Source organism: Neopsephotus bourkii, unplaced genomic scaffold (assembly GCF_033783945.1).
Source record: "Neopsephotus bourkii isolate Nb327-2 ecotype Australia unplaced genomic scaffold, CSIRO-AGI_Nbou_v1 NB_318, whole genome shotgun sequence".
Taxonomy (NCBI): Eukaryota; Metazoa; Chordata; class Aves; order Psittaciformes; family Psittacidae; genus Neopsephotus; species Neopsephotus bourkii.
In genome coordinates, this window is record NW_026900826.1 from 6,455,644 (window position 1) to 6,479,165 (window position 23,522).

General features: G+C 40.5%; 1 protein-coding gene across 3 annotated transcripts in view; it reads left to right on the forward strand.

Moving 5' to 3' along the window:
* Positions 1–23,522, forward strand: part of TJP1 (tight junction protein 1) — a 192,554-nt gene that overhangs the window by 24,684 nt on the left and 144,348 nt on the right. For 2 of the 3 annotated variants that reach the window (XM_061347543.1, XM_061347544.1), the window contains exon 3: positions 20,848–20,980. In XM_061347543.1, the coding sequence (XP_061203527.1) occupies positions 20,848–20,980 (133 nt within the window). Of the gene's footprint in view, positions 1–8,312; positions 8,495–20,847; positions 20,981–23,522 lie in introns of those variants that run through there. The other variant, XM_061347545.1, reaches the window with a different exon arrangement.

The following is a 23,522-nucleotide window of genomic DNA, read 5'->3' on the forward strand; positions in this document are numbered from 1 at the left end:
TTACTACTGCTAAATTGAGGCACAGGACATTTGACACTGTCCCACACGACATCCTTGTCTCTAAATTGGAGAGACATCAGTTTGATGAATGGACCACTCGGTGGATAAAGAACTGGCTGGCTGGCCGCACACAAAGAGTTGTGGTCAATGGCTCAATGTCCAGCTGGAGACCAGTGATGAGTGGTGTCCCTCAGGGATCGGTGTTGGGACCGGTCTTGTTCAACATCTTTGTTGGTGACATGGACAGCGGGATTGAGTGCACCCTCAGCAAGTTTGCTGATGACACCAAGCTGTGTGGTTCGGTTGGAGGGAAGGAATGCCATCCAGAGGGACCTTGACACACTTGTGAGGTGGGCTGATGCCAACCTCATGAAGTTTAACCATGCCAAGTGCAAGGTCCTACACCTGGGTTGGAGCACAGCTACAGGTTGGGCAGAGAAGAGATACAGAGCAGCCCTGTGGAGAAGGACTTGGGGGTGTTGGTCAATGAGAAAATGAACATGAGCCGGCTTCAGTGTGCGCTCGCAGCCCAGAAAGCCAACTGTATCCTGGGCTGCATCAAAAGGAGCGTGACCAGCAGGTCAAAGGAGGTGATCCTGCCCCTTTATTCTGCTCTCGTGAGACCTCACTTGGAGTATTGTGTGCAGTTCTGGTGTCCTCAACATAAAAAGGACATGGAACTGTTGGAACAAGTCCAGAGGAGGGCCACGAGAATGATCAGGGGACTGGAGCACCTCCCATATAAAGATCGGCTGAGAAAGTTGGGGCTGTTCAGCCTGGAGAAGAGAAGGCTGCGTGGAGACCTCATAGCAGCCTTCGGTATCTGAAGGGGGCCTACAGGGATGCTGAGGATGGACTCTTCATTAGGGACTGTAGTTATTTGACAAGGGGTAACGGGTTAAAACTTAAACAGGGGATGTTTAGATTGGATATAAGGAGGAAATTCTTTATTGTGAAGGTGGTGAGGCACTGGAATGTGTTGTCCAGGGAGGCAGTGAATGCTCCATCCCTGGCATTGTTCAAGGCCAGGTTGTACAAGGCCTTGGGTGATATGGTTTAGAGTGAGGTGTCCCTGCCCATGGCAGGGGGGTTGGAACTTGATGATCTTAAGGTCCTTTCCAACCCTAACTATTCTATTATTCTATGATTCTATATACTTTTTGACAGGAGAAAGTCCCTAATTTTAAGTAATATTCTCTCTCATTTTGCTCTATTTATCATGATGTGTATAGTTGCCATGCACAGAACTCACTATTCAACTAAAAACATGTAAATGAAATACAACAAAGTAGTCTTTATAGACACTTGAGTACAGTCTTATGAACTGGTCTTCCTTACCAGTTTTTTACAGTGGTTCTATAACACAACAACAACCACAACAGTTCAGTTATACATATTTTTTCTCAGCCTCAAATATTCCAAAATTTTGTTTCTCTGAATTCCACGCCCTTGCTTCAGGGACCATCACTGTCCCCTGCTTTTCACAATCTTCCCTTGTCTTTTAAATATTTTGTGCTTGGAGGCTTCCTCATCAGGCGTAATATTTAAAAATGAAAACTATTAGTGACTTTACATCACAGAAGGACAACAAATTCTGGTCACACTTTACCTCAGAGTTACATATTCTCACAGTTCTAACAATACACGGATAGCGAGACTAATTAATTAGATGTTTGTGTACAGAGATTGTGAGGTGCTGCAGATGGCAATCTATTTCTCAGAATCTTTTCTGGAAAGTGATGTTATTTATGCTTCTTTTTCTTTTGCATCTCACATTGAAATTGTATGCTTGGTGATTTCTTCCCTCCAGTAGTTTTCTACATGAATAAGCCGTATCAGAGCGCACTAATGGAATTCATGCATATGCTTTTTTCTTTCTTTTTTTTTTTTTTTTCTCTGCATTAAGCTTATTTAATCCTATGAGAGGGTCATGCTTGTCAGGCATAATGTGATATTTGGATAATTTTGACTTAAGGTGGTTTTGGTGGGTGGAGGTTTTTTGTTGGTTTTGGGGTTTTTTTGTGTGTTTTTTTTTTTTTAAGAATAACATCTTAGAATTACAAGTTTGAAAGAAACAGGTAAATGTAAAAAATACTGGCTGTTAGCAGTACAAGTCCACGTTGTTCTAGCCTGAATTCTTCACCTTAATAATATTCTTATTTTTGCAGTAACCTAAAACTTGATAGTCATAGTATAAAGCAGCTATGCATCAGAACTGGCAGAATACTAGTAGCACTATTGGTAAAGGAAGCCATTAATAAATAACCCTGAAAGTTGTGAAAGAGGGATACTTGCTTGCATGCATAGTCATGGATTATCAAAAAGAAAGTCAAGTTATTCTTTCTCTTCTGAGAAAACATGGTAAACATTCTTTCCTTCCAAAGCAAAATTACTTACCTCTTTTTATTTTGGGAGCTCAAATGAATGACCAGGATGAACTGTTTCAGAAAATGCAAGTTAGTTCCAAATGACTCTGCCAGTTTACTACTATACCCACTTAGACACATAGTTTAACTAGCCTGTCATGAAGACACTAAAGAAATGTGAAGACTTCTTCTTTTGCAGATGGTCAATTGTGCAGTAAAGTGTGATAGGAAAATTTCTCCAAGAGTTTTGTTTGGTTTTCACAATGGTACTGTATATATCTTTATAGATCTTCAGGTCACATGGAGTTTATGGAAGAAACAGTAATAGACCAGAAAAAGGTTTTGCATTATATTCAATAACTACATTAACGTGGATGTAGAAACCCCCCCTAGTAGATGAGAAATAGTCCCAGCATTGTGTATTGTAAATGCATAGATAGGAAACCCACACGTTTTTCTTACTTTTGAGAAAAGAAAAAATAAACCCTAGAGTCACTGCATCTGACATGCTTGTAGATTCTAAGGAACTCTTTGCCTTAGACCAGTATAATCCCTTTCTTTTTCTTTCTGGAAATAAAGTAGGAGGTGTATGAAGCTTGCACGACATTGAAATGGCAAGGTCTGTTTCAGTAGATTTCTTGCCTGAAGGATCTGCATTAATGCTCTTGGTTAACATAAATCTTGATAAATATTATGATTATAGCTGACTAACTGTACAAATTAACAGAATAAAACATTACTAACAACTGCTGCAGAAAAAGAATCCTCTTTCCTAAACAGGAAGATTTAGATTAAATTAGAGATTGAAGTTAGTCATGCCATGTTGTAATGTCAGCATCATATCAGTCTCTGGAAGTCTCTGCCATTTTACCACTGAACCATGTAATAAAAAGTTCTCAAATCATATTAAATACTACAGAAACATAGAGTATGACATGTGTATCAAGATTTCTTTATGAATCATTGGAGTAAAAGCCATCAAGGGGAACAGATATATCCTAAATGAAATGTTAATTCTTCAGCATACACAGTAGCATGGTATTGAGAACTGTCTGGAATGGACAACATAAAGTTATGAAAGGTCTCTGTTATATGCAGACTAAAGCTAAAATTAAGACTATTCTAAAATGCGAATAAAAGATGCTATTTAATATGCCATAAAACAAGCAACAAGTTTATTCATTGTTTGTTTTAGTTATAAAATCATTTTGACAACCTAAAAATGAATGCAATCGAAGGCTTCAAATGTGTCATTAACGCCTAAACTACCCTCAAAGGTTGGTGATGTGGCCATTACAGTACTAAGAAAGATGCCATTTATTCTAGTAAGCTTTTTTTTGTTTGTTTGTTTGTTTTTGCCAGACATTGTAGCCTATACAGGTTTGCTGAACAACATAAGCTACATGAGCAAAAAAATAGTACTTTTGCTTGGCCCCCAGCACAGCTATGCCCCCTAGAGGTTTGGTTTCTGTTTCCTCACATTCACTGAAGTAACTTAAGCATAGCCAAGACTTTTAAAAGTGCATTTCTGTAACGTCTCCTAAGAGTCTTTTGAGTAAGACCTAAGCATCTCCTTCTCCTGTGAACTCAGTCAAGACCGAGTGACACAGGTCAGAGTTTGAAAAGGATGGCACCTAGGGACAACAGGCATGGCAAGGATGTGTTATGGGCTACTGATAAGGGAAACCAGATAAGGTTCTACAATCCCTATTCTAGTGACAGGCTTACTGAAATCAAATTTTAAATCAGCAGAAGTAGATAATGCTGTAAAATCTTCCTTTGCACTACCTGGAATCTCATATACATTCTGACAATATTGAGACTGAAAAAAATGAGAGGCACAATTTAGGATGAAAATACAATTACACTCCCTTTTTAGCTTGTGATAGGAGCTTCTAATGTACAACTTCTTCAGTGGCATCCTCCAAGCTGCAGCCAGTCAGTTTCCCACTGCTGACAAAAACCTACTCTCCATCTGAAAGTGTCAAGGCACGGGCCATTAGATTACATGCACTAGCATTAAATTCCACTATCGCAGCGACCACCCATCTGTCTTCTAGATACATCACTGTCTAGTGTAAATATACTATCATGAGTGGAGTTTGTCCCAATCACACATCCATTCAAGTGCAGCAGTCATACATAATATTGTAATTATCTAAGAGATCAGTCTGTTCTGAGCCGAGTGCATTGGAAGGTCATTCTCAGGACAGGCTTCAGAGGAGTTAGACGTATCATGGACTGTAAGCAGTAGAAAGACTATAGAGCTTGTTTTGAGGTAAAGTCTGCAGTGATGTTACCTAAGTAAATAAAATTAAGAACCTAGTATCTTAATTTTCTCCTTGGTTTTATACTGAAAAAAAACCAAACCAACCCTATGAAACAACTCTCTTAACTTGAAGTAATCTTAGAGGAATCAAATTGTATTTCAAATGCATGCTAGGTTCAAAGAAATATAAGCATCTTTCAGCTTTCTGTAGTGAAGGAGAGTATCTTGTCAGACAGAGGAGTTTGCCTTGAGAAATATGATCAGACTGCCTCTCTTGCAGAGATATCTGCCATATAAATTTTGGACTTTGTTCAGCTAATGGGTCTACACAGGCCTCAGAGCTAACAGTGGGAGTCCAGATGCTTACCTTAATCTGGAATTTGCTGATTGACTCCTGTTAAAAATAGGCTGTTCATCTGAAAGGCAAAAAAGACAGGATCTTCTTACTTTTTCCACTATATAAGACATAAGTGCTTCAAGTAAGATGTTCTGAAAGGTAATACATAATTGAGCAACACTAAAGAGAAACAAGAGATAATGCCAATTAAAATTAGAGGATAAAATGTCTTCATCAGTATCTGTTTTTGTCTCTGTAATGCCCATCGAGAAGTATGGAAGATGATATATAAAATGTACAAAACAAGTTAATTTGTTAATACCGGATTGACAGAGTATAATTATTGAAAACTATAGAGCTACTTCTGGAATAACTGTAATTGTTTTGCAAATTTAAACAAATTTACGAATTTCTGTTGCATTAAGAAGAGGAATCACATTTTAGGCTTTTAAGGAAGTTGAATAAAGATTTGAATATGCAGCCAGGCTCCACTGTAAGCCTTTATGCAAGGGACTGTTGGCAAATTTCTTATCTCTTTGCATACAGATACGTAAAGTAAATTTATGTCCCAAACCTGCTACTGTAAAAATGAAAAGCAATGTTCTGGACTCTGATAAAGAGCCCTTTTACAAGGTAAAGAATTCTGAAAGTATACCTGCTTCTTTCAGGTTTATCAGCTTCTCTTGTATCTTATCTACAAAATTCCTACCACTACAATCAGATTAAGACTAGATTTTTTTTTCAATAATTTCTATATAAGAATAACTTGTATTTTTTTCTGACAGGTATAACATATATAGTTGAAATGTGCCGTTCAAACTAACATAGCCACACCATTCTTTTAGTCACATTTGCTACCATTTCAAGGTGAAAATGATTTTCTTGATAGGATTGCACAAGTATAAATGACTATTTCAATTACAATGTAACTAACATTCTACTAATGATGGTGAGAATAAAATCCAGCCCACACTCCAACTTGTGTGGGCAAGCAGTGGGGTTTTTTCAGTCAGCTAATGATGACTAAATACACAGAAGGATAAAGCAATGTGTGTTCATTTCACAGTTTTTAAGGCAAAGTAACATTCCTACAGGTTTTCAAACTGATTTGATGTTTGTCTATGGAAGACATAGATTTTCCACTTATTATACTGCTAACATTATTTAAGTACAAAAATTAATTCCTCCTCCTTAACCTTCCTAATAATTTCAAGTTAGCCACCCTTCATTACTTTTAATGCTTGACCTCTCCAAAGACAAAGAACTCATTAAGAGTGTCTTGAAAGCTGTAGATGTACAGGCTCATAATGGGCACTTGAGTTCTTTTAAATTGTTAGTGACACAGAATTTCAGGACATTGGCATACATCTGAAATTTCTTGGCTGAAAATGCAAAGCCATCCTTCTCATTAACAACATTAATACAACTATTACGTTTCTAATTAAAATCTGTTGTGCTTATAAGCAATATATTAATCTTCTCTGCTTCCTGATAATGAACAGGCCTAAGTAGAATGTAACCTAGTACAGTCTTGAGGTATATCTGACACACACACACAAAAAAGACAATCACTGAAATGATTGTCTCTGAGCCATAAAGCACCAATGTTGTGCACAGCATTTTTCGTAGCTGACAGTGCCACCTTAGGACCTCAACTCTGGCAAATATTGCATTTCATATTATTTACATTACAGCATCTTAATGAAAAATTGTCACTTCAGCATAGCTTTATTCATATTAGATATCTCCAGCCAAAGTATTTCCCACTGTTATCGACCAGTGTGTCTGCTAAGTGCTACACTTCACTTCAGAAATATTTGCCCTGAAGAGGTCTCTGATCATATTGTACCGTAGTGTTCAATTAATTCCAAAAGCACTTGTCCAACACCATGGTGTTGAATGTGAAACTTCAAAAGGAAGGCATAAAACAGATGAAAGTTGTAATAATAACTAAGTCACACCTAAGGCCACTACAAAGTTGCATGTTCAGCTATTTTTGCTTAAGTATCCAGAAGGTGGGCACCTTTTAAAAAACATGTAATGCTTATTTAAATACATGTTAAGACTTACTTGGCATGACTTCACCACCATCTGATTTTCAAACGAACTGTGGTCGCTTTCCTTACATTAAAATAATACGGGGAAAAAAGGTTGTTTCCTCTTCCCTGTGTCCTCGCTAAGCTTTTCAGAGGCTTTTCTTCCCATGCCCGTGGCTCGGGAAGGCGCAGGGAACAGTGCGCGGCGAGAGCCACCTCATACTCCTCCCTACCTGAAGGGGGCTTGGCGGGAATCGCTGGCACTGCTGTCACGCTGTCCCGCCTGCCCTGCCCTGCCCCGCCCCGCCCTGTACAGCGCCTAACCTCACCCTCGCCTTTGTTCTCTTCTCACCTCACCCTTACTCTCCTGCCCACCTTGGCCTACACTGCCTTCAAGCGGCAGCACCGGCAGGTGGTGAGGCATTTGCCTCCAAAGCTCAGTTACCGCTAGCCCACAACGGTCATTTTTAGCCGGGCAGGGGGAAGATAATTAAAATGGGGCTATTCTAGGCGCTAATGGGATTAGAAACGAAGGCAGCGAAGCGGCGGGGAGAGGGCACTGCAGCGCGAGAGCAGGGCTACGGCATGGCGCCCCTCTGATGGCGGGAGGGCAGAGCAGGAGCTGCGCCACATGGGCGGGAGCGGGATACCCCAGGTAACTGGGGAGGGGAGCGGGACGGGAGCACCACTGGAACTGGGAGGGGGCAGAGACGGCGGGAAAGGCCTGCTTGCCTATGGGGAAAGGGGGGGAATGGCCCCACCGGCTGCTCGGCCTGTGGGGCGAGGGGGTAGAGGGGGAGGCCGAGGCCCCTCCGAAGGCCTAGTGAGGGGAGGAGGATGCTGCCGGGCGATAGCCCAGGTGAGGAGGAACAAAACAGGGTGGGATGGAGTGGCGAGCGGCCTGGTCCGGGGCAGGTGCAGGGAGCATTGCAGGGTGCAGAGGAGGGGGAGTCCGCCGCAAGGCGGAGGCGCGACAGTAAATCGGGGGGGAAAGCGCGAGGTGTGGGGGGGCTGAGAAAGGGAGTGCGACAGCGGGAGGAGTAGAGGAGCGCGGGCCCGGGGGAGGGCAAAGCACGGCGGGAGGCGGAGGAGAGCGTCAGCTGGAGCAGGGATAGCGGGAGCGCGGCGGGAGGCGGAGGAGGAGAGCGTCAGCTGGGGGCAGAGATAGAGGGAGTGCGGCAGGAGGAGGAGGAGGAGGAGAGTGTGAGCCAGGGAAGGGGGGGGGGGGGGCAGAGAGAGAGGGAGCGAGGCAGGAGGAGGAGGGGAAGAAGCGCGACGCAGGGACGGCAGATGCCTGGAAATAAAAATTTGATGATTGCATGCAGCGGCTGGAGAGACTCTGTCGGTGGCGGCGGCGGGGACGAGGCAGGGACAGGGGGGGCGACGGCAAAATGAAGTATCAGAAATACCTGACTGTCTTACAGATGGCCATAGGGGTGACCGCCTCCAACAGGGGCAGTCTGATGCCCTTAAAGAGGAAGCTGTGGTGAGTAGGCACAAAAGGGGCTAGCGACACTGCGGGCCGGGCGGGGAGCGCCGCGGGACGGCCGGGCGGGGTGTCGCGGGGGGTTCCCTCAGGCATGACGGCCGCGTGAGGGGTGCCGGGCGAGAGCGGGCCTGCGGCTCCTGGCGGGCATCTCCGGCGCAGAAAGTGCCCGGTGAATTCGCCGCTCGCCTTGTGGAAAACGCCGGGAGGCGGCCGTGGTGCCGGTGGAGCTGTCCGCGCCTCGCTTCGCTTAGTCCGCTCCCGGGCCCGTCCTAGCACACCCGGTGCTTTGCGCGGCTGGAAGCACGGTTCTCCTGCGGAATGACTCCTTCCCGGGGGTCACCGTACCCTTCCAGGGAGCTTGCGGTCCGGCGACTGTGGGAGCAGGGCTATGGCAGCCTCGGCTGCGGAGCGCGGGAGCGGGGTCTGCCGCTCGGTGGCATCCCGAGTGTCAGCTCCCGCCCCGGGCGGCGCTCGGAGCCCAGCCCCGGCTTTTGCTGGCCTTACAAAACGGGAAGAGGGAGATAAAAGTCTAGTAGGTTAGCGACTGACACAGAGGCAGTACTGCTCATACATGATAATTTTTATTAAAAAAATGCCACGACTTGTTTCCACTGCTTTTGTGCTCTCTGATTGTGTGCTGAACTGATTTTTCTGGATGAATCAACAATATGCTATGGAAAATGTGTTAAAATATAATGGTGTAATGTGGGTGAGTAGGGCACCGACAAGCATATGTCACTGCAACACCCAGTCACTCATGGACTTGTAAGAGCCCACTGTTAGCTTGACTGAAGCAATGGGATGTGTGTCTTATCATCAGGACAATTGTAAGGAGTAAATACGTGAACTTGTGAAGTGAGATTTTCTGGGAGGAAAACACTAAGAACAAATTTGTGCCCTGAGAATTTTGTATCTATAAAATATAAAGAGTGATGTTTAGGTGGCAAGGGTCAGTTTTCTTTCAATGTGCTTTCATGTTCCTAGTGAAGGGAAGTAAAGTGTCATAGAAGGCATGATAGATAATTTTATTTACAAATAGGTAGTTCATAGCCAGAAATATTGTCATGTCAGCAGTTGTAACAAGAAAAGGCCTTACATGAATTGTAGAATACAGGGTTTTTACACACACCCATCATTGTCAGCTAGCATAAACAATGTCAAAGAAATACATCACTTGAAGAAACATAATGTCGAACTAACAAGCTTCTTGTCTTAATTTCCCAATGACAGTATTCCTTGTAGATGAGAACAAAATTTGGCAAATTTGTGCCTGACTGTAATGTACAAGATCAAATGTCTAAGACAAAAATATGTTGCTATACAGATAAATTTTATTATATTTAATCAGATGTTTTTATAGTTTATTTGGTGGTTTGATTTTGATTATGTAAGTTACATAGTGTGCCATACCTATTTTATTCTTCCCAAATGCCACTCCTGTCTATGTGCAGCAATGTATGTATTGCTGTGTTACTACTTTTAAGAAGTTAAATTTTGGGTAATATAATGATAATGATTGCTCTATTTCATATTTCCTGTGTCTACTTGGAAATGATTTCTTTGCTGAAGTGTTAAAGTGAAGCTATCTATATTTGCCTATTTTAAAAGTAAGTCTGAAAGAACTCAATTCAACTCATACTTAATGTCTTCAAATTTAAGTTAGATCAACTGTGTATTGGCTAGTTTCATGGTGAGAGACTGTGCTTTTTTGAGGTACAGCAAAACAATATAGTGGATCACTATTAATACTATAAGCATTGCATTTCATAACATTTGTAACTTGACATCATGTTGCTGCAGTGCAAAGTGTTAAGGAAAAACAAAGTTAAATAAATTTTTTAATTTTAGGGAGAACTATGACTTGAGCATTTGAAAGCATGTCTCTAGGATCTTCTTATTAATAGGTGGTATGATATTATGTATTCACATTTCCTTTGAGAATTTTAATAGGTATAATCTGTAAGGATAGAATTTATGTTTATGAATGAAATATTATTTTCTGATGCATCTGGAGAAATGCTCTGTCATGTTAGTTTTTTCTTGTTTATGCATAGTCTGTATCAAATAATGCATTAAGAAAACCTGAATACTGGAAGAGAATGTTGCTGTTATTAAAATCACTGTCATATTAGTGCATATTTCTGAAAAGTAAAACAAAACAGCGTTCCAGTACTCCATCACTTGGAATCTCAGAAAAACTTAAGAAAATGTATAAATCAAGTCAGTCTATAATCAGAGGATGCTTTAAATCTCATTTTATTTGTATTTAAAAATGTACAACATTGTTTAACCTATCAGATTCGTAAACTCTTTAATTTGTTAATACATACTGTAAGTGGAAGCAAAGACATAATTTAATAAAAAAGGGTTAAAATACTCATCATCTTGTTGGTGGAGATAATCCACCTGAATCCTACTGAAAGAAAATGAAAAAGGTAACAGCAATATTTTATTTCTTTATAGAGCATCTGTCATTCCTAATTTTCTCCATCTTCCCCCCCCAAAATGTTAAGTTCTGTTCTGTGATGCAGGAAAGCAGAGCTACAGATGAAAAAACCCCACAAAACCGAGGACACAGATATACAATGATGGGTTAAGAGTAACTTGTTACAAACTAGCTGAGAATTAAGTAGACAGTTGAGCAAACAGAAGGAAGCTATGCCACAGGCTTGCAGTGGGAAGTGGTGGGGCCAGAAACTGATTTGTGTTTAATGTGGAGCTAGATCACTTTATGATGAGGTTTGCTTGGGGCACTAAGAGTTTCAGACTCAGTGACAGAGGAAGTTGCTGGAGTCCCAGACTGCTGATTCAAACCCTTTCCCACGTTTGTGCAGCACTGTAATAGAATATGTAGGAACCTAAATGAGATGAGTAGGATGTTTTTAATTGTCTTGCTGGGGGACACTATTTGAATAAAAGCCCCACTATCATCATGCTGCTAGGTAGAGCACAGCATGGACTAACATTTGCTAAGGTGCTCAAGAAAAACTAATTATTGACCTGGGAGCACCTTAAAACAGTAAATGGACATAAATATTTACTGAAATCCCAATATGTGCAACCTGAGTGCTTTTACAACATGGGAATGCTAAATCATTATTAAGGGGAGCTACACAAGTAGACCATAATTTCTTGTCACGCTGAATATTATATTTCTCTGCTGCAAGGAGAAAGAGCAGGCAATCAAAACAAAACAAAAAAAGGAAGAGGATATCTTAGCAACCCTAGTAATTTCCTTCAGTAATATTTATTACTGTTTCTTACAGCATTTGTCTCTACTTTGAAAGACTTTCTCTGCTTTGGCTTACTCCCCCTATACTCCCCTTGGTGCAAGGTTGTGTGGAGTTATGAAATAAGACAAAAACTTTGGTCAGTGCTGTTTTCATTGTGAAGAATATTATGGAAATAGCTGAGACTGTTCTATATTTAAATTTTCTGCATCTTTTAAGAATGGTTGTTAGTTGTCTGAAGCAATCTAGGTTACAGAAAAGAGTGCAGAGGCATTGCAGTACAGAATTTGACTTCTGACAGGATCCAATTCCCCTGTTTGGTACTGTTGTTACAAGACAGAAGTCTAGATGTTAAATGATAGCTGCGTCTTGTAAGATACTGCACAGGCACTTTTATTTCCAAGCATAGGGGTAAACTTACTTGAAATCAGTGAGGAGCAACCAGCATGGCTGTAATTAAGTACTCACCTAAAAGCTTTGTTGACTCAGAGGGTTTATATTCAGGCTGGGGCTTGGATGTGAAGGTCCAGGCTTGTAATGAAGGATTTCTCTTCAATCTTTAGAACATCCCTAGAGAGAAAAGTGCCATTGTTTATTTGTTTTGTTTATTTTTTATGTCCTAAGTAGAGTCATATATAGAATAATTAAATAATGGAAGATGTCACTTTCGTATAGGAAAAAGAAATCATCAAAGATTGAACCTCTTGGGTGTCTCTACAGAGATACGTGGAAAAATACGGATCACCAGAATGATATTTTCCATTTTTGATTACTGGTTTGGATTAATATTTGATTGAAGTTGGGTAACAGTTTAACTTATTGTAAGGATTTATTCATAGGATCATAGAATAGTTAGGTTGGAAAGGACCCCAAGATCATCTAGTTGCAAACCCCCTGCCATGGGCAGGGACACCTCACACTATAAACCATGTCACCCAAGGCTCTGTCCAGCCTGGCCTTGAACACTGCCAGGGATGGTAATTCACAACTTCCAGTGAGTCACCACCCTTACAGTAAAGAATTTCTTCCTTATATCCAGTCTAAACATCCGTTGTTCAAGTTTTAACCCGTTACCCCTTCATGTTGTAAATTAATTCCTTTACTTATTTTCTTTTTCTGATGAAGGTAGGATACTGTGCTTACAACTGAAGATAACTTGCAGAGGTGCACAAGAATTTATCATAACAGCTGACTGCTCAGGGTTACTAGCCATTGTTTCAAATTTGCCTTTTTTTTTTTTTTTTTTTGTTCAAACGTTAATTTTAAGCAACTGTAGCTGTTAGGTTTTCAGTCTGATCAGTGGGATTAAGTTTCAGCTTTTCCACTCTTGTGTTTTAGCCAGGAGGTGTGCTGATCACATTCAGCTGAGTCCAGCTGATGTCCTTTCTGTAGTGTTGAGGAAGCCTTGTCTTCTGAGGGGAAGACATAATTATGGAAGTTTTGTACATCTATTGACTGAGATCTGTCTACTAGAGGTAGAAGTTGCTGAGAAGTTTGGATAATGTGAAACCATTTCTAATAATGTGCGAGAGTATCTAAATGCTTTTTTATAAGATAGGCAGACAACTTGCAGTATATGAAAAGCGTAATAGATATGTCAGCATTGGAAGTCTTGTTGAGGCTAGACAGTCCCTTGTCAACACCTTGTCCTCTTTGCATTAACTCTGGCATTAATACTACACTTGAAAAATGAATACAGAAAATGTGTCATTTTAATACTTGAGTTTTAAATATTCTGATGCCTTTTTATAAAAATTTTCAGAGCTTTAATTGCTAAACGAGAAGAGAATTTTGTAGGTTCTTTAAAGATGTTAAATCTAACTGGTCTGTCTAGAAAGTAACATGACATTAGTCATTTCAGACAGTGTAACTACAAAAACATGTTAGGTAATATTGAAGGTTGGTATAATTAGTAATTACGTGAAAGGTGAATATAAATAGTTTTTATTAATGAAAAGTTGTTACATACATTCTACCTAAATGTGTTACGACGTATATGAAGCTGTTAGCCCTTGATGTGATGCTGTACCTTGAAGCCACTGTTGTGAAGGGTTTTCTTAGGCTAGCATATTCATCAGTGGAATACAGAAACTGGAAAAGTTAGGGTTTTTCACTTATTTTACAAGCTAGAGAAATAATTTAGAGTCATGGTTATGTAATGTGATATATGATCAGGAACCAGTCAAGGTCAATGAAACTGTTTTAAGAATTGGAAATAATAAATAAGGCCTCAGGCCTCAGCTAGGATTTACAAAAAGGTTCAATTTTACTTGACTAAAAATTCCAAAAACTAATAAATTGGGGTGCCTTAATGTAGGATTCCTGTGGTGAGAAGTGGTGTGTTTCCCGAATATTAAATGCATTCTTTGAATAGAAATGGCACATTTCAAATAAGGCATCCAAAATTGTTCACTCCTTCGAAGATCTTGATGCTATATTCTACTTTTTAAAGCTCTAGATTGCCTTGAATATGTAATTCTTAGGCTTTTATTCAAGAGTACTTGTCTTGAAGTAGTTGATAAGCTGCAGACATTTTTAAACGGCTTTTACAAATCTTTCTGCTTTAGTCTGTGATAATTCCTCTATACCTCTAATGCATGTACTATAGCCAGTGACTTAGCAATTCATTTATTAATTTTCTATTATTAAGCTATACAAATAAAAGGTGGAACGAGATGATCAGATGTAGTAAACTTTATTAATAATTACTTTTTTCAGTTCAGATGCCAGTACCATAGAAAATTGCATTATAGTTTCAGTATTCATTAAAGGATATTAAACTCCGTTTCTCAATTACAGTGAGCGCTTTGAGAAGACAAAGCAAGATTCAGAAGTGAGAAGAGACTTTCAAAAGCTGTTCTTCAGATTTTTGCGTAATGTAGTTTCAAGTCAAGCTCAGACACTTTGGGCCTTGTCTTATGAATTTGAACTTACTAAGGCATATGCTCGTGTTTATCATCTTGCAACTTTATAGTCCTAACTTCTGAATTGTATTCCTTGTGGAAATTTCTAGTACTTGAAAGAATTCCTGTTGTAGTACTGCACAAGTGTTACTGGAAGTGTATTATTGAGAGTTTCATTGCTGCATCCAGCATTCGGAGAAGTTGGGTTGGAATAGATCTAAGTCTGTCTCAGGTTTGTTATTGGTACTCTTTGCTAAAACTGTAGGAGTAGCAGATGCAGTGGAGAAGCTTACGTTTAATTTCTTTATGCTTGTCCCAAAGTTTCCTCATTAATCATAGAATCAAACCCCTATGTTTCTCTAATTTTGGATTATATTGCCTCATATCCTTCCTTTGGTGCAAAATACAGTGCAGAGCTTCCCGATTCCCTGTAATGAAATTGATTGGATTTTTCTTTGGTTGGTTGAATAATACTTTGTTTTCTTGTAAAGACATTAATATAGAAATTAATGATTTTTTAAAGGAGTGAAGGGAATCTTTCAATTGTGATATTTCTTCCCATAAAATTATATTTTGGAAGTTCAATGTGATTTTAAAAGCATTTCTTAATCTCAGGAGCTAGCAAGTAATAGCCATAATTTGTTCTTCTGCAAAAATTAAATGATGGGTAGATTCTGAGGCAGAGAGCTCATCTTTTCAAGTATCTTTAAATAGTGGAGCTCCCAGGTGAAAGGGCCTTCAAAACATATCATTAGTTTAGGTCCTTGTTTAAACTACTTTGATTAGCCTGTTATTTTTATTTGATTTTCTTTCACTTGAGGTTTTTCATATTTGATGTTTTTGTAAAGGCTTCTCAGTGTCAGAAAACATTGCACTTACCAGAAGGCTTGCACTTAAATGCATGGTTATAGGTAAGGTACTGGAATAAGTGGTTTGAAATACAGTTCTAATTGAGAAAAGCACAATGTAGCTTACGGCTGTTTAATAAATTTCCTGTTAAGTGTAAGGAAGAAGTCTAATATACCAAGTATTTAATTTGCCAGAGGTGCATGTGAAGATTTATTGACCAATGTGATAAGTAATGAAATAGGCAGCGATCAAATATTTTCTGGAAAGAGAATAAACACAGACCTCTAACTGTATGGAAACAGTGGATCTCTGGGGGCTCCAACATCTGCATTTGACATGGGCTCAGAATATGTACAGTTACCTATATTTGGATTAACTTTATCAGAGATATTTGTAGAGCTCAATCACAGAAGATACAGTCATACAACAGTAATGTACTACCACTGTAAATGGCACACTCTGTGGGACAAGAGTTGAGACTGAGCAATTGTCTTTGGAAATTATTCCTTAATAATTCTTAAAGATGTTTTAGCAGGGAATCCCTGGCGTTTTTGCAGTTTTCTGTTCTGTGAACAAGTGTGTTACTCAACTAGGCAGGCATGTTTCTCAGAATTTAACGGGTCCTGAAGGAGCTAGCAAATGAAGTTGCTAAGCTACTCTCCATCATATTTGAAAAATGGTGGTCAGGTGAAGTTCCTGATGACTGGAAAAAGGGAAATATAACCCCCATTTTCAAAAAGGGGAAAATGGATGACCCGGGGAATTGCAGACCAGTCAGTCTCACCTCTGTGCCTGGCAAAATCTTGGAGCAGATTCTCCTGGAAGGCATGCTAAGGCACATGAAAATGAACAAGGTGCTTGGTGGCAGCCAGCATGGCTTCACTAAGGGGAAATCCTGCCTGACCAATTTGATGGCCTTCTATGATGGGGCTACAGAACTGAAGGATAGGGGCAGAGCAGTTGATGTCATCTACCTGGATTTGTGTAAAGCGTTCGGCACTGTCCAACATGACATCCTTGTCTCTAAATTGGAGAGAAATCAGTTTGATAGGTGGACCACTCAGTGGATAAAGAACTGTCTGGATGGCCACACACAAAGAGTTGTGGTCAATGGCTCAATATCCAGCTGGAGACCAGCAACAAGTGGTGTCCCTCAGGGATCATCGGTGTTGGGACTGGTCTTGTTTAACATCTTCATTGCTGACATGGACAGTGGGATTGAGTGCGCCCTCAGCAAGTTTGCTGATGACACCAAGCTGTGTGGTTCGGTTGATACGCTGGAGGGAAGGAATGCCATCCAGAGGGACCTTGACACACTTGTGAGGTGGGCTGATGCCAACCTCCTGAAGTTTAACCATGCCAAGTGCAAGGTGCTACACCTGGGTCGGAGCAATCCCAGGCACAGCTACAGGCTGGGCAAAGAAGAGATTCAGAGCAGCCCTGCGGAGAAGGACTTGGGGGTGCTGGTCGATGAGAAAATGAACATGAGCTGGCTTCAGTGTGTGTGCTCACAGCCCAGAAAGCCAACTGTATCCTGGGCTGCATCAAAAGGAGTGTGACCAGCAGGTCGAAGGAGGTGATCTTGCCCCTTTACTCTGCTCTTGTGAGACCTCACTTGGAGTATTGTGTGCAGTTCTGGTGTCCTCAACATAAAAAGGGAGATGGAGCTGTTGGAACAAGTCCAGAGGAGGGCCACGAGAATGATCAGGGGACTGGAGCACCTCCCATATGAAGATCGGCTGAGAAAGTTGGGGCTGTTCAGCCTGGAGAAGAAAAGGCTGCGTGGAGACCTCATAGCAGCCTTCCAGTATCTGAAGGAGGGCTATAGGGATGCTGAGAATGGACTCTTCATTAGGGACTTTAGTGGTACGACAGGGGGTAATGGGTTAAAACTTAAACAGGGGAAGTTTAGATTGAATGTAAGGAAGAAATTCTTTATTGTGAAGGTGGTGAGGCACTGGAATGTGTTGCCCAGGGACGCTGTGAATGCTCCATCCCTGGTGGTATTCAGGGCCAAGTTGGACAGAGCCTTGGGTGACATGGTTTAGAGTGAGGTGTCCCTGCCCATGGCAGGGGGGTTGGAGCTAGATGATCTTAAAGTCCTTTCCAACCCTAACTATTCTATGATTCTGTGATTCTAATTATATCAAAATACCTGATGCAGTTTTAGCAGGATGTTTACAATGTAACTAAAATGAATATTACAGTTAATCTTCAGTTAGAAATTTTTATTTATTTTTGTGGTTAAAAGTTGGCAGTAAATTTACCCGAAGGGAAAAACCCATCTAAACCAAATTACTATATTACCAAGAGAGGTTGCATCAAGCGGTTGATATGTGTGTCTGTGTGCATGTGTAAACAAAAAAAACAGCACACCACCCCAAAACCTCAGGCATATGAAAACAAAATACTGATTTGGTAACCACAGTAATTCCAGCTCCTGTGACAACTAAAAATAATCCCTTTCAACATGACTTAAGTGTCCAACGTTGTGATGACTATTAGAGGGGCCCTGACTCCAGCCAGGTGGAGGTAGGGGACAATCGGATTTACTGGACTGTGTGGATCAAATGGCCTGGCATCTCAGTCCCACAGAGGTATAAGGCTCTGTTAGATACCAGTGCACAGTGTACCCTGATACCATCAAGCTGTCAAGGGGTGGAACCCATCTATCTTTCTGGAGTGACAGGAGGATCCCAAGAGTTGACTGTACTGGAGGCTGAAATCAGCCTGACTGGGAGGGAATGGCAAAAGCACCCTATTGTGACTGGTCCAGATGCTCCATGCATCCTTGGCATAGACTACCTCAGGAGAGGGTACTTCAAAGACCCAAAAGGGTACCAATGGGCTTTTGGTATTGCTGCTTTGGAGACTGAGGAAATTGAGCAGTTGTCCACCTTGCCTGGTCTCTCAGAGGATCCTTCTGTTGTGGCGTTGCTGAAAGTCGAACAATAAGTGCCAATTGCGACCACAACAATGCACCGGTGGCAATATCGCACCAACCGAGACTCCCTGATTCCTATCCATCAGCTGATCCGTAGACTGGAGAGTCAGGGAGTGATCAGCAGGACCCGCTCGCCCTTTAATAGCCCCATATGGCCAGTGCGAAAGTCTGATGAGTGGAGACAAACAGTATACTGTCGTGGCCTGAATGAAGTCACACCATTGAGTGCTTCCGTACCGGACGTGCTAGAACTTCAGTATGAATTAGTCAAAGGCAGCCAAGTGGTATGCCACGATTGATATTGCCAATGCATTTTTCTCAATTCCTTTGGCAGCAGAGTGCAGGCCACAGTTTGCTTCTACTTGGAGGGGTGTTCAGTTCGCTTGGAACCGACTGCCCCAGGGCTGGAAACACAGCCCTACCATTTGCCATGGACTGATCCAGACTGCACTGGAACAGGGCAAGCTCCAGAACACCTGCAGCACATTGATGACATTATTGTGTGGGGTGATACAGCGGAAGAAGTCTTTGAGAAAGGGAGGAAAATAATCCAAATCCTGCTGAAAGCCGGTTGTGCCATAAAACGAAGTAAGGTCAAGGAGTTTATTGCAACTTTTTCTTCTCCCTAGCCTTCTGTGAATATGGCATTTGTGCCTTCTATCCTTACCATGAAGCTGTGTAGACCTAGGAGTCTCACTGATCAAACGAGTATCTTCAGCCTGTGGTTACTGTATTTTGCACCTTGAATTTTGTATTTTGAGTGTTAAGGTGGCCTCCTAGGCAATGTCCTTCTGGTGATGCCTATCTGTAAGACATCTTCATCTTTCTTTCTTTTTTGTAAAAACATTTATATGCATACCAAAGCTGTTCATCATCATGGCTTGACTTCGCAAACGAAGATTTGGGAAGGGCTTTACCCACGCTTACTACAAGCGCGCTGATGACTAAGAAGGCCAATGTGGGATAGGCAAATCTGGCTGCAAAAAGCACAGCAGGTCTCCTTGGGTGGTACAGGTGGGGCGTGATTCTTTCTGCATTGTCTTTTCTCCTCGAGACTAGTTCTTCGTGGGCTCTCAAAGGACTCAATGGCATTATGTATGGTGTGCCTCCAAGTCTCCCGATTGGAGGCCAAGGTGGACCACTGATGGTAGTCAGTATGGCCAAGGCTAAGGTATTGTTTCAGGGAGTCCTTATATCTCTTCTTTGGGGCACCTCTCTTGCAGCTACCCGTGGCAAGTTCACTGTAAAACACGATCTTGGGGAGGCGGTGATCCTTCATCCTAGAGACGTGCCCTGCCCAGCACAGCTGCAATTTCAGCAATATGGCCTTGATGCTGGTGACCCCTGCCTGTTCGAGGACAGTGACATTAGACATATAGTCAGTCCAATGGATAACTGTTAATGCTAAGTAAAAGAACCTAAAATACTGTTTTTTTTTGGGGGGGGGGAGGAGGAAACTGAATGTTATAGAGAAAACCACTGAACTACTGTCCAGAGTCTCAGGAAATGCAAGTGATGTGTATTATTTCTCCTTTAATTTTTGAGCTCTCTCATGGCTGCAGTTGAGAAATTACATGTTATATATAATGTAAATCTGTACATTAAGAATGTTATGGTTTTGAGTGATTCTTGGTGAGCTTACTTGCTGTAATGCAGTTTTCCTTCTCTAACATAGTATCAGACTGACTAGAGACTATTTTGAATTTAAAATATTGACCTCAAAAACCTTAATATGTTTGGTTAATTGTTAACCCCGCTTACTCGTTAGTAACTTCCACCAAGCTCCTTGAAATATTGATTGCTTACTTGCAGTATTTTAGTTAATGGATTCCGCTGTATATGTACGATGTGTAGACTACAGTATGATGAAAGGCCTTACGAAGTGTAGTTCCTTAATATATTGCCTCTATTACTTTAACAGGTCTTACTAATTTCATTACTGTTCATCATTATTCATTGCTGGAATAGCTGAAGTAGTGTTAGCACTCAAACTGGAAAAGGTCAAAAGCCAAATACTGCCAGGCTCCTACTGATTTAACTGACAGCCATCAACATGTATCACAGGATTCAGTTTTTCACTGAATTAATAGAGAAAAATGGTCTCTTTGATTTTCAGAAGCAAAATATGTTTTCTCCAATCTGTCTTTTTTTCCCCTGATACTTTTCTCTTTTGTACAAAAATGATGAATATGGTACGGTTTTGACTACATCTGCAAGCAGTGGTGGACTTGGTGGGAGCTAGATTTCTACATAGTTTTGTGGTCTCATTTTGGCACATGATTGAAAATAAAGCTTGGAATGGCATTCCTTCTTTGTATATAGCATGGCAATGTTTATTTACTTTGAAAATCTTCTACTTTAACCAAATGCATTGAATAAAAGCATATATTCTTTGTCTAATACGTGGCTCTTTTTGTTTGGCAGGGTAACTCCATCTTCTGAAAATCCGAATGGTGCTACCTGTAGTGTAAGTCAGGGAAAACCCTCTTTAAGAAGAATAAAGGGGAGAATACACAGAAGCAAAAGTCTTGATAGCATTGATTTCTGTGAATTCACTGTAAGTACTATATCTTTTACATTTATCCTATATGAAGTTATGAGAATCTTGCTAATAAAGCAGTTTTCCTTCTTGCGTTGGATTTATCTCTGTCAAAATTAGAAATGTTATTGTACTTAATGATGTAATAGCAGTTTGACACTGCCAAATGTTAAGAACGGTGATGTCACTTGTGTAACTGGTGATGCATGACTGGTTTTGTTCTTCAGGAGATACAGAATCATAGAATGGTTTGGGTTGGAAGTGACTTTAAAGGTCATCCAGTTGCAACCCCCCTGCCATGGGCAGGGACACCTTCCACTGGAGTAGGTTGCTCAAAGCCCTGTCCAACCTGGCCTTGAACACTGCCAGAGATGGGGCAGCCACAGCTTCTCTGGGCAACCTGTGCCAGCACCTCACCACCCTTCACAGGGAATAATTTTTTCCTAATGTCTAATCTCAGTCTGCCCTCTTTCAGTTTAAAGCCATTTCCTACATGTCCTTGTAAAAAGTCCCTACCCAGACTTCTTGTAGCTCCCCTTTAGGCAGTGGAAGCTGCTCTAAGATCTCCCTGGAGCCTTCTCTACTCCAGGTTGAACAAGCCCAACTCTCTCAGCCTGTGTCCATAGAAGAGGTGCTCCAGCTCTCTGACCATCTTCATGGCCCACCTCTGGAGTCACACCAGAAAGTCCCTCTTGTGTTGAAAGCCATATATAAATTTTGATGTCAACCTAATTGAGGGGAATTTGGCCCAAACAAATGATATTCTGGTAAATTAATATCATGTAGTTCTGAAATACTAAAATAATGGCAAAGAGTATGTTACATTATAAACTGGCTATTAAATATGAGGATGAAAATGGTAGACAGGAAATATGTGCTGTCTTTAAAATGTGCAAATCAATAGTGATGTGGAGATACTGTCTGGCATTACAATATAACTAAAATTTTCAGATGTGATTTTGGGAAACATCTTTATCTAAAGTAAAACAATGATTTGGGCACGTTGCATCATTCCGTGTGATGTTTTTCACAGATGATAACAGTAGCAGAATTGGTACTTTTTTCTCGGGTCTCTTTCTTTTGTTTCCAAGTATAAAATCTTGTAGTGCTATCTTTGGGATAAAGATCTTGTTGTTTGCTGTTTAAGGATGTAACTAGTAGCAGGAATAAGTGATTTAGTGTATTGTGTGGTGTTCAGGTACTTGTGGAATTGCAGATACTGCGAAGTCAGGTTGCATAGCTGGGGAAACGTGTGCGGTGAGCTCATAGTCAGTTCTGTGCTACCAGTAACTCGCAGTGCATAACTTGAAGCTAGTTTTGATGTGTCTATGCAAACTGTTGTCACAGTAGTCATGTCAATGTAATCATTACCCTACTAAATGTTAAGAATTCCCTTAGGGAACAAGATTACTGAAACAGTAATTTTAGCTTGTGCTACATGGGTCTTCATCTGTGTGGTCCTATTAAGGAGTTTTATCTAAATTTATCTCTACTCTTGGGGCTTTCAAAGAAAAAGAGATTATAGCCAATGGTAAAAAGCATATCTTGCATGCCATAGAACCTTTGCAAAGAGATTTGAGACAGATAATTAATTATAGGTGAGGTCTGTAGCATAGAAATGTGTAGCATATGTATAAATGCATGTATTAATGCTAAGCATTGATAATTAGGATTAGGAAAGGAAGCTTACTTTTTATTCTGAGGTCTTATGTTAAAGGATGATACAAATGTAAATAGCTAAGCACAGAAATCAGAGTTATAAATATGGATTTTCTTGCTACTACATACTTCAGAATTATACATCATATTTCTTGCTATTGTATAATGGTACTTTTATTGGTTTAAAATTGTGATTAAAAACAGATCTAAAAAAATAATTGAGGAGATTGGGGCATATGCCTATATCTTTCCAGTGTGCTCAAAGAATTGAATGTTTTTCATGTTAACCATCTTTTCCCAGTAAGAAGAGTGAGGAACTGGCAGATAGAATTAAATTGAAAAGATTTAGTAGAAGTGATAAATTCTTTTGCATAATGAAGGGAAAGAGCTTTTTATAACTTTTTATTTTCAATATGCTGTAGAATATCCATTTTATGCACAGCAAAGTTAAAAAGTTTCCTGTTTAAATATGTGGAAAACTTAAATGCTGACAAATTCAAAGGAATTTGAGCATCCAGACAACTGTTGGTTTTACTAATCATATAATGAGATTGAGATCCATTAATAATTCTGAATGTTATTGGATTTCACTTTAAAATAAGTAATACATGTGTGCTTCCCAAACTGATCTTTTCTGTAAACTTGTTGTTCCTTATCACAAAGCAAATTTTTACTGAGGACAAATCCAAACAGCAGGAAGACCTAAAAATTAAGTTATATTTTCTTCTCTCCAAGTGTGAGGAAACGTGTCCCCAGTTAGGAGGTTCTGGATTTCCATGCCATATTCATGTAGAAAAAATCACTATATGGAAATATTGCATATATTTTTTACTGTGGCTTCAGCTGTGGGACTCATAAGCTGGGAGGCTCATTAAAAAAAAAAAAGGGCTACTCTTTGCAA